Genomic DNA, 12,270 nt, shown 5'->3' with positions numbered 1-12,270 from the left:
GAACACATATTACTATTAAAGCGTCTATCGAATATACGCGAGCGCGATAGTAAATATATTTATATATATAATAAAATAATTAAAAGGATTATAACTTATAAAGCAAGCGAAAAAATGCGTCGGGATAAGAAGGTCAGTTGCCCGAAGTGCTGATACAGCCAGTATCACACGGCCAAGTCATCAAATAGAGAAAGAAATCACTCTCGAAATAGCGCTGAATTGCAATAAAATGCGAGGAAGGAAGTCTTTGGACTTCCTTCGCTTGCATTTTGATCACGCCACTTTAAAAATAACTGATGATTTTATTCCACCGCGTCATGCCACCGCGCGATTCCCCTCCGATAATCGTTCAGAACCGGAGGCGTTAAAAATCACCGCCTAGAAGCGGCGGACAGTCACAAATCAGTTATCAAATAATTAACAAGTGCTCGAATTAATTAACAAGACTAGCCGTTATCCTGAAAAAACAATTGTGCCCCACGCACACAACAATACAGTATGTATGTACTTTTTCGATTTTTAAAACTTTTATAGTTTTTTGCTTTTACTTACACTTTATTCAAAATTGCGGTTTATCTGTTTTGTTTTAATGTATTTAAATTATAATTAATATTTTATTACTTTATTTAAGTTATTATAAATTATGTGATAAAACAGTGTTCTATTTTTCATGAAACTCGGAAAACATAACAAATTATTAATACGCATTAAATAATAAAATATTTTTGTTGCTAATAAGTATTTTTTTGCTAATATTTATAAAACAAATATACATAATGTTAATAATTTTTTTAGATAATGTTTAATCCAAGAAATGTAGCAGTGCTGCTATACACTGCACTGTATATGACTGGGGAATTCCCAGAAAGTCCTGTTACAACAGATGAAAATGAAACAAAAGACATGTTGGAAAATACACTTTGATCAATGTATGAAGAAGCGTTTGAAGTTTATGAAGAATCATCATTAGATTTTCAAAACGAATTTGATATACCTGAAGTAGAACCTGTAATTGACGAAGAAAGAGAAGGTGACACATATTTTGTAAAAGAAATTGAATGTGTTGCGGATTCTGTACCAATAGAATATAAAAGAAATGCAGTAGAGTTTTGGAGAAGTGGAACAAAAAAGTCAAGAACTCTTGCAACTATAAGAAATAGATTTCGGAAAGTCACGTCATTACGTCAATTAAGAAGATGGGAGCAGCAAGTAAATCAAAGTGGCAGCAGATTTGATAAACTGAAAAAAATTTCAACATATACGTTAAATAAATTCCATGAAGGTATTGAAAAGGGAATAATTATTCATGACATTGATATTGCTCGATGGGCTATTCGCGCACAGAAGGAAGTAAATCTACTTGGGTTTACAGCATCATTATCATGGGTAAAAAGGTTTAAGCTTGCACATAATATCGTATCTAGAAAAATTACAAAATTTATAACAAAAAAACATTTAGCGTCAGACAAAGATTTAGAAGCACGAAGCAAGTCATTTATCGAAAATGTTAAATCTTTTATTATACAATATGGAATTGAAAATGTATATAATTCGGACCAAAGTGGATTTCAATTAGAATTTCATTTCGGTCGTTCACTATCACCTATTGGTATTAAAAAAGTAGAGCGCATAGTACAATCCATATCAGCAACTACACATAGTTATACTATACAACCTATTGTTTCAGCTGATGGTAGATTATTATCGCCTCTGTTTATTGTTTTAAAAGAACCTACTGGAACATTTGTAAAAGAAACAATGTTTAAAGATAATAATATCTTTGTCATGGCATCAAAATCTGGAAAATTAACATCGCATCATTTTGAGATCTGGATAAAAGAAGTGTTTTTTCCAAATGTTGGACCAAAATCAGTGTTATTATTAGATTCTTGGACTGGTCATTGTCCTGATATAATTCAAAGAAACAAACCAGATTTTATAGACAATATTAATTTGTTAACTATACCAGCTGGAGCAACGGGAAAAATACAACCTTTAGATGTATTCGGTTTTCGTTTATGGAAAAATTTTGTTAGACATTTTTCAGATACCATCATGCTTTTAGATCTTGACGTCAAGCTTCATTCAAGAAACAATATTTTAAAATTACAATCATTAACACATAATCAATTTTCATCACCAAGGTTTAAAAATTTATTCAAATATGCATGGTATAAAAGTGGTTATTTAGAAAAGAAACCAGAAGAATTTGATACACCAGTAGATTTTTGTTTCAAAATTAATTTAAAACCAACATGTGATATTTGCGGTAAAATTGCTGTAATTTCTTGCGCATGGTGTAAAACATCCCTTTGTATAAATCATTTCTTTCATGATCATCATCTTTGTAACCGATATCAACCATGAATATTTTTTATTCTTGTATGCAATAATTATGTACGGTATTTTATGTAATATTTCCATATACCATACATATATATAATGACTTAATAATGTAAGACAATGTGTATTACATTTACTTTATACTTTAAGAAATTAAATATTATAAAACAGAATATTTTGATGAGTAAAGTACTCTATTTCTTTCAAGTATGTAATGTATGTTGTATATGAGCAAGGATGTTATCTGCAAAAATGTATAAATTAAAATATAGTAACATATAAATATGTTTTATTTATAAAACTTTTAACAAAAAAATGTATATTATTCGAGAAGGTCGCCGTAGCAGTTACCTGCTGATTTTCGCTCGCAATAACAAGGCTATTGTCTCGACAACGAACAACACAACACGCTCAAATAACAGGGGATATAATAAAATTTAGACAAATAACCTGTCTCGACAACACGCATGACGAGACATAAACATGTCGGTAGGATATACTTATTTTATATTAACGGTAAAACTTCTTAATTCCTACATATATATTATATAATTATAAATTATATTTATAAATATAATTTCTATAATTTATAAAAATATATTTTCATAAATTATTTATTGCTAATTTATGGTTGCCTCTGTGAGTTTGCGAAGAAAAATAACTGTCGCTGTGAATAACGAGCGTCATGAGGTGGATAAAGCGGGCGTATAGTAGTGTATAGGGATATTTTTAATTTATTTCTGAAAAATGCGACTTCGGAATACAACTTTATTATATATGATTGAATTTGTCGTTAAATGAGCTATAAGTTTTGTTATGAGACAAATTTAAAAATTTTCAAACATTGAAAGGGAGGGGGGGGGGAAATTTCGAAAAATATGACATTTTCGACAAATCTGATTACATGATTTTGAAGTACATTAAAAACCATAAAACTTTTATTTAAAACTTTTCTTTATATCTCTTATCGCTTCGACGGTATTTGCTGAGAAATGAAAAAATCGATTTTTTTCAAGAAGGTGTTTCACCCCCTTAACGGCCAAATTAGCACTTATAAAAAAATACGTGTCTTCTATTTTGATCTAGACTACAACATATTCAAAGCTCATTAAAATCGGAGGGGGACACTTCCGACCCTTTCCTTGTAAGTAAATATTACCATATATATATATATATATATATATATATATATATATATATATATATATCGGAGGGGGACACTTCCGACCCTTTCCTTGTAAGTAAATATTACCATATATATATATATATATATATATGGTAATATTTACTTACAAGGAAAGGGTCGGAAGTGTCCCCCTCCTGTATATATATATATATACGAGGTGTGTTCAAAAATTATCGCGAATTTTGTGTTTTTTCAAAAATTATTTATTTATTCATGAATATCTATTTTGTCCCCTTCAAAGTAATCCCCACCAGATATTATACACTTGTGCCAACGTTTTTTCCAATCCTCGAAGCACTTCAAAAAATCATTTTTTGTGATCTTGTTCAGCTCCTCCTTCGATGCCGTCTTTATCTCCTCAATCGTAGCGTAGCGTCGTCCTTTCATGGGCCTCTTCAGTTTCGGGAACAAGAAAAAGTCACAGGGGGCCAGATCTGGGGAATACGGTGGCTGCGGCATTATTAGTGTGTTGTTTTTGGCCAAAAATTCGCGGTCGAAATTGAGCAATTTTGGTACAAATTTCGTGGCGACCCGTGTCATGCCCAAATCATTGGTAAAAATCGAATGGCACGAGCCAATCGATATGTTTAGGTCCTCAGCAACTTTGTAGCATTCATCATCCACACCTTTCATTTACACTCTACACTTTTATTACACCTTACACTTTTTACTGCACTTTTACACTTTTTACATCTTTATACATTTGTAATAACTTCAATTCATTAATATACATAATGTTTTTAAGAAAAATCAATATTTCCATAACAACACATTCATTCATTTATTTGTTACATATTAATTCTTTTTGTTCTTTCGCTTTATACTTTCAATGAATAAACATTACTTTTTCAAAGATCTGGTGAATTTATTTATAAGTCGCTACATTTTTGGTGACCCCGACGTGATATTAAAGCCGACGTGATATTAAAGCCGACGCATTTTAAAGGCTGATGCGGAATAAGTGCCAAGTGATCGTCGTATTTGAAGTCTGCGAAATATTATCATCGCTTGGAAGAATTGCTGGATATTCTGATTTTAAGAGATTCATTCTCCGGATCTTTGAAACATCAGAGGCGGATTACTCCTTCACGGAAATTCTCAAATCATTTTATCGGATTCCTGGAACAAGAGGAAAATGCCAATCGATAGATCACCAGTTAGACCCTGTTCGGATACAAAGATTGATATGGATTTGGCGAGCGGATCAAATCAGGTTGGATCAGATAATATTAATATTTTACCTTCTCAAACTGGACATCAGGTGAGTGATCCTCTGTTACAAATTCACTCAAATGAGTTTCGTTTATTAAAACTACCGACTTTCTGGCATAAACAACCTAAACTCTGGTTTGCTTCTATTGAAAGTGAGTTTACGGTTTATCGAATTCGATCAGATGATATTAAATATAGTTCTGTCATTCGTCATCTTGATGAACAAGCCTTAGTAAACATATCTGAAGTCATTGAAAATCCACCTGAAACAGATAAATATAATTATTTAAAGAAAATATTAATAAATCGCTTTACGGATTCAGAGGAAAAACGTTTGAGACAAATATTAGCTGGAATTGAACTTAATGATAAAAAGCCTTTGGAATTACTTCGAGAAATTCATCATTTGTCTGGAGGATCTTTAGCAGATAGTGTTTTGCAAATGATTTGGCTTCAACGCTTACCACATAGAATTCAAACGACTTTAGCCGTAGTAGAGGATGTTCCTCTTGTTAAACTTGCGGAATTAGCCGATAAAATTGCTGATCGGGACGGCGGTTTGCAAGTCGCAGAAGTTTCCAATAATGCAAATAATAAATCTTCGGATTTCGCGGATTTGCTACGAAGAATCGAAGCTCTTGAAGTTTCTCGTCGTCGAGATCGTTCCAAAAGCCGGTCTAGAGAGAATAGAAGATTTAGATCGTTATCGCGTAACAAAGACAAATCAAATAAAGATATTAAAGATACATCAATTTGTTTTTACCATAAGAAGTTTGGTGATAAGGCTAAACGATGTACTTTATCTTGTTCTATGTCCAAAACATTCTTGGCTTCACAGGAAAACTAAAAACGCCGCTTAAGACTGAGGCTGCTTACGACGGTGTTTCTAACAATCGCCTCATTATTTTCGACAGACATTCAAATTTGAATTTTCTTGTCGATACGGGCGCTGATATATCGTTGTTACCTAAAAAGGTTTTATTGAAGCCGTGGCATACTAATTTAAAACTTTTTGCCGCAAATGGTACTCAAATTAATACTTACGGTTCTAAAACTTTAATTTTGAACCTCGGTTTAAGGAGAGAATTCAAATGGAAATTTTGTGTCGCGGATATTCAACGTCCTATTTTAGGCGCCGATTTCCTTTGTCATTTTAATCTCCTAATTGACATTAAAAACAAGAAATTGATTGATAATGTTACCGGTCTTATGAATACTGGAAAAATTCAAGAAGTTGCACATTTGTCAATTTTTACCACATCTCCTGATTCTGTGTACCACAAATTTTTAACCGAATTTCCAGGACTCACCCGTTTTTCTCCAATTTCCTCGGTAAAAACGCATGGTGTTGAGCATCATATCGTTACGGAAGGTTCTCCTAAATTTTCGACTCCCAGAAGACTTACTCCTGAGAAACTTAAATGTGCCAAGGAAGAATTCAAGTCTATGATGGAGCAAGGAATTTGCAGGCCTTCAAGCAGCTCCTGGGCAGCCCCTCTACATATGGTACCTAAAAAGGAACAAAATTCTTGGAGACTGTGTAGTGATTATCGTGCACTCAATTCAGTGACTATCCCGGATCGTTATCCCTTACCTCATATTCAAGATTTTTCTTCTTCACTTTTTGGTAAGAATATCTTTTCTAAAATCGACTTAGTTAAAGCGTACTATCAAGTACCCGTCGCTAAAGAAGATATTCACAAAACAGCTGTCACTACTCCATTTGGGCTTTTTGAATTTGTCGTAATGCCTTTCGGTTTACGAAACGCAGCCCAAACTTTTCAACGGCTCATGAACTCTTTACTTAATGATTTGAGTTTTGCCTTTTGTTATCTTGATGACATTCTTATTGCTTCTAAAGATGAGAAAGAACATATTGCTCACTTACGCATTATTTTTGATCGTCTTCAACAAGCTGGAATGACAATCAATGTCGCTAAATGTCTTTTCGGTCAAAGCGAGATTTCTTTTCTTGGTTACTTAGTTTCTAACCAAGGAGTTAAACCTACATCCGAAAAAGTGAAATCAATTATTGATTATCCTAAACCTAAGACACTTCATGAATTACGCAGATTCTTAGGAATTATCAATTATTATCGTCGCTGTCTCAAGGATGCTGCAAATCATCAAGCTCTGTTAACAGAATATTTAAAGGACAGTCGCAAGAGGGATAGAAGAATTATTTCTTGGACTAAAGAAGCGGAATTAGCTTTCGAGTCATGTAAAGAAGAACTTTTACAAGTTACTACCCTTTCTCATCCTGCTCCTCATGCTCCTCTTATTTTAACTTGTGATGCTTCTGACTTTGCTGTTGGTGCATCACTTGAACAGTCTATTGACGACGATATCAAACCAATAGCATTTTTCTCAAAGAAACTAGACAAAGCTCAAAGAAATTATAGCACTTATGATAGAGAACTTCTTAGCATTTATTTGGCTATTAAACATTTCAGACATTTTGTTGAAGGAAGACAACTGATTATCAGAACTGATCATAAACCTTTGATTTTTGCTTTCCGTCAGAAATTGGATAAAGCGTCACCAAGACAGATCAGACAATTAGACTTTATTGCTCAATTCTCTACAAATATTACCTATATTTCTGGAAAAATGAATTCAGTTGCTGATGCTCTGTCAAGAATTGAATCTATTTCAATGCCTATTATAGTTTCTTTAGAAGAACTTGCTAATTATCAGAAAGAAGATGAAGAACTTCAAGTTTTACTTTCTTCAAATTCTTCACTTCTGTTGAAGAAACTTATTCTTTCAGGATCAACCATACCTATTTATTGTGATTGCTCTTCGGAATTAATTCGTCCATATGTTCCTAAACTCTTACGCAAGAGAATTTTTGATGTTGTTCATGGACTCGCTCACCCCAGCGGCAGATTGACATCTAAACAATTACTACTGAAATTCATTTGGCTTTCTTTGAAAAAAGATGTGAAGGAATGGACTCAAACTTGTCTTTCATGTCAACGTGCGAAGATTTCAAGACACACCAAGAATTCTCCAATTAAGATTGCAATTCCTGATCAACGCTTTCAGCATGTGCATTTAGACATTGTTGGACCACTTCCTATTTGTCAAAATTACCGTTATTGTCTTACTATGATTGATCGTTTTTCCAGATGGCCTGAAGCTGTTCCTATTTCTGAGATTTCTGCTGAAATTATTTCTACAACATTTTATTCACATTGGGTAGTACGTTTTGGTTCTCCTATCAGCATTACAACAGATCAAGGTCCTCAGTTTGAAGCAGCTTTATTCAAAGCTTTAACAAACCTAATTGGATGCCAAAGGATTAGAACTTCTGCTTATCATCCTGCTTCAAATGGAATTCTGGAAAGATGGCATAGGACTTTGAAAGCAGCGATTATGTGCCACGAAACAACCAACTGGGTAGAATCTTTACCTTCAGTTCTTTTGGGATTACGTTCGTGTTTCAAAGAAGATTTAAAAGCTTCACCTGCAGAACTTCTTTATGGATCCACTCTTCGTATTCCTGGAGAATTTTTCATTGAAGAAGATTTTCCTGCAGATCCTGAAATCTTTCTTGAAAAACACAAGATTCATATGAGGAATATCAGATCATCTCCTACAAGTCATCATTGCAAAAGATCACCTTTTGTTCACAAGAATCTTTTTGATTGTACTCATGTTTGGATTCGAGAAGATACTGTTAGGAAGTCACTACAACCTCCTTATTCTGGCCCTTTTCCTATTGAGAAACGTATCTCTGATCATTTATTTGCAGTTAATGTTTCAGGAAGAGTTGTCAATATTTCGACAGAACGTCTCAAGCCAGCCTTCATTCCTAGAACTTCAGATTCTACTGAACTTTCTACCAGATCTTCAGCTCCTGTTCCTGCTATTTCAACTCCTGTTCCTGCTATTTCAACTCCTGTTCCTGCTACTTCAGCTCCTGTTCCTGCTACTTCAGCTCCTGTTTCTGCTACTTCAAATCCTTCTTCTTCTTCTACTGTTGGAAAAGCTTTATGCACCTACCCACCAAAGAAGAAGAAAGTCCATTTCGCAACGAATATCGTCACTTGGGGGGGAGTACTGTAGCATTCATCATCCACACCTTTCATTTACACTCTACACTTTTATTACACCTTACACTTTTCACTGCACTTTTACACTTTTTACATCTTTATACATTTGTAATAACTTCAATTCATTAATATACATAATGTTTTTAAGAAAAATCAATATTTCCATAACAACACATTCATTCTTTTATTTGTTACATATTAATTCTTTTTGTTCTTTCGCTTTATACTTTCAATGAATAAACATTACTTTTTCAAAGATCTGGTGAATTTATTTATAAGTCGCTACAACTTCTCTAACGGTGATTCGACGATTGACCAATACTATTTTCTTCACTTCATCAATGTTTTCGTCTGTTGTTGACGTGCTCGGGCGTCCGGCACGCTCTTCGTCGTTCACATCTTCTCGGCCCTCGGAAAACATTTTGTACCACCGATAAACGTTGCTTCGGTCCAAGGTAGCTTCACCATATGCCACAGTCAACATTCGGAATGCGTCCGCGCACTTAATTTTGTTTTTCACACAAAATTTGATACAGATTCTTTGATCCATTTTTTGGAATAGGCAAAAATTGAAGACGAGCCAAAACACGTGCAAGCAAAGCAGCTGTCAAAAATTAACTGAACATTCAAAATAGCCGTACTTGTCGGCATAAATGAGAAACATGAGTACCAACATAACGCCACAAAAAAGTCGAAAATCGAATATACGTAACCCGCGGAAATTCAAAATTCGCGATACTTTTTGAACACACCTCGTATATATATATGAATATAAAACATGGGTAAAAATACACGGCTATGAGAAAAAAAATAAAATCGAGAAAAGATACCTGAAAATTCCCCATCTTGATTTCCATAAACACGTATAAATACGGCTCTCGGAGTTAAGTTAGCTAGTTACATTTTTGAATTTCGTTTCTCGCGTACTCACGTATTCGACGTAAGTGTACTATTAAATTTCAATAATGAGTTCGAAAAAAGTAATTGAAATTTGTCTATCACTAGTGCAGAGTTTCTGCGGGAAAAATTTTTCCAAGCATATATATGAATTAGCATGCGCGAGTGAAGAGAAATGCTTTAATATTTTTGGAAAATTTGCGGAGGAATGTCCCAGCGCTGTGCTAGCGGTATTATTCCGACTAAGACATTTTAGTGTTTTTCGCGAATTAGTGATTATCGCGGGTGAGATGATCGAGTCGCGATACTATTTCGATGGTGAGAAGGAAAACGATACAGCAGGTTACATAGAATATCTCCTCCTACATTTTCATCGAGTTCTGCGGGGAGGAGATAATAATGGTAAGTTTTTATTTTTATTACACTTAATTATAAATAAATTAATTAAAACTACCCCAATTATTTATTTATTTAAATCGCTAAAACTTTAGCTATCGTACGCCCTGTCGCATGCGTTACAGGAAACCGGTTGCGTGTACTGGAGAATCGCCCCGTATCACTTAGATTAAGGTTAAATAGAAGACGACGAGCGGATTCTTCGCCGGAGCCCGGGCCTTCGCGTGAGTTTTTAACATCATAAATTATATCGCGCTGCTAGAAAACATTATATTAAACAAGAAATTTTTTAATAAAAATGTTATACGTTCCAGGTCGTGCACGCATCGTGTTAACGCCAAAGATGGAACACCCGGTTATTGATTTAGCCAAAAGTGTCAAAGACGTGGAAGAAGCGCGGGTTCGCGAAGTAAGTCTGTTCGATGAAGCGCTCATATTTACTCGATTGAAAGTAAGTAAGAAAAATACTACAGTGGTATATATCAACACAAAATATTTTTTAATTATGTGAAATACTAATAATATATGACTGATGAATATTAGATGACGCGGCGAATGAAAACGTGGTCGTAGAGGAGCGAGAACAGAAGGAGGAAATCGACGAGAAAATAAACTCGATTTCGGAAGATGAAGAGGAGCTGGAAGAGGAAGTGAACGAGGAGGAGTAAGTGGAGGAGGAGGAGGAGGAAGAGGAAGATGAAGAGTTGGAAGAAGAAAAAATACAGCAAACGGAAGATGAAGAAGAAGAAGAGCCGGAAGATCGAGAAGAACAAACGGGAGATGAAGAAGAAGAAGTGGGAGATGAAAATAACGCCACGTTTTCTGAAGAAGAAGAAGAAGAAGAAGATAGCGGGGCGATGGCTGAGGAAGGTAATAATTGCATATTTTATACTTAATCTTTTCCTACGTATAAATTTTTTGTTTATTTTAATTAAAATAAAATTTTATTAGGAATTTCTTTATCTCCTAACATCGCGCCCGAAATTTCATATTCACCGGAGTATTAACCCACGCAGGGTGATACAAATGCCTCGGTAAAAGAATATTAAAACGTAAGTGAACTTAACATAATTATTAATAACAACAATTTTACATTATTAATAAAAATTCAAACGTAAGAGAATAATATTTTATTAAATATTGTATTTTATTTTGTTAATATAATTTTTTATTTCTCACAGTACAGAGTGGCGGGGGAAGGAACGTCGAAATACACCAAGAAGATTCTCAAACCCGCTCCGGTGAGGAATCCGACGATGTCGAAGAGCGACATTTAGCGGCTGCTGGCGGGCAAGAGGAAGAAGAAGAAGAAGAAGCGGTGGAAGAAATAGCGAATCAAGAGCCTAATGGTAATTTAAGATATTTAATAATGTTAGCGGAAAACGTGCGTCGGTTTAGAACTTTTGGTGTAGAAGGACGAAAAATTAGTTTTCGTATTCGGCCGATATCCGAAGGAGCAAACGCGTATGAGTGGTTAGAAAATGCGTTTCGCGAACTTCACGAGTACGCGTTACATTCGTGCGAGGGATTACGTCGGTATGTCTTTTGATTCCGCAAGTTTAACCCGCGGCCCCGTAGGTTTATCGTTCCGACCTTCGCGAGATTTGACTTACAAAAATATTTGTGAACTCGTAAGCTCGTTAGCGCAAAGCTGCGGAAGACACGATATAGCAAAAGAATTTAACATTCGGATTTTTAAAGTCACCCCTCCCATTGGTCGCGGACGTAACGAGCTTACGCTCAATGTTATTGCAAAACGCTCGATTTTAACAATTTCCAATACCGATAATTTATGTCTTTCTTGCGCGCTTGTATCGGCTCTAATTTTTAACGAGCATGGAAATTTACGCACGGGAGAGTTACACGCGAAATGAAATGCGGTGAAAAGACAAAACTCGGTGTTACAGCGCTAGTTAGCGTTGCAACTTACGAGAAATGCCGGTGTCACGATTCCGGAGGAAGGGAGTGGAATTGTTGAAATCGAGCGTTTTCAGCAATATCTCGCGAGCGAAAATGTCGCGATAATAATATATAACGACGATACTTTTGGTCAAGGCGGTAATCCGCTATTCGATGGAAACGTATTTCTAACCACTCTGCAGCGGAAAATAAAAACTTGTCTAAATCTATTATACCGTTCAAATAATAAACATTTCGATGTAATTTTAAATTTAAATG

The 12,270-nt window shown here is 34.8% G+C and overlaps 1 protein-coding gene and 1 long non-coding RNA gene across 2 annotated transcripts; both read left to right on the top strand.

Annotated features, from left to right (window-relative positions):
- The first annotated feature begins 341 nt into the window (after positions 1-341).
- LOC114945620 (uncharacterized) lies at positions 342-2,516 on the top strand. Its single transcript, XM_085488247.1, has 2 exons — positions 342-500; positions 796-2,516. Exon 2 carries the CDS (start codon positions 928-930, stop codon positions 2,365-2,367), a length of 1,440 nt encoding a protein of 479 aa, XP_085344373.1. The 5' UTR covers positions 342-500; positions 796-927; the 3' UTR covers positions 2,368-2,516.
- A 7,315-nt stretch (positions 2,517-9,831) lies between these two features.
- On the top strand, positions 9,832-11,607 carry LOC146720576 (uncharacterized). Its single transcript, XR_014926018.1, has 5 exons — positions 9,832-10,316; positions 10,407-10,543; positions 10,636-10,962; positions 11,044-11,144; positions 11,274-11,607. It is a non-coding gene; the product is annotated as an uncharacterized LOC146720576 (long non-coding RNA).
- The last annotated feature ends 663 nt before the right edge of the window (positions 11,608-12,270 follow it).

The sequence above is a fragment of the Nylanderia fulva genome, unplaced genomic scaffold (genome assembly GCF_048542155.1).
Source record: "Nylanderia fulva isolate GAGA-0341 unplaced genomic scaffold, ASM4854215v1 Scaffold662, whole genome shotgun sequence".
In the NCBI taxonomy this organism is placed as follows: domain Eukaryota; kingdom Metazoa; phylum Arthropoda; class Insecta; order Hymenoptera; family Formicidae; genus Nylanderia; species Nylanderia fulva.
This window is presented reverse-complemented; position numbering and strand designations above follow the sequence as displayed.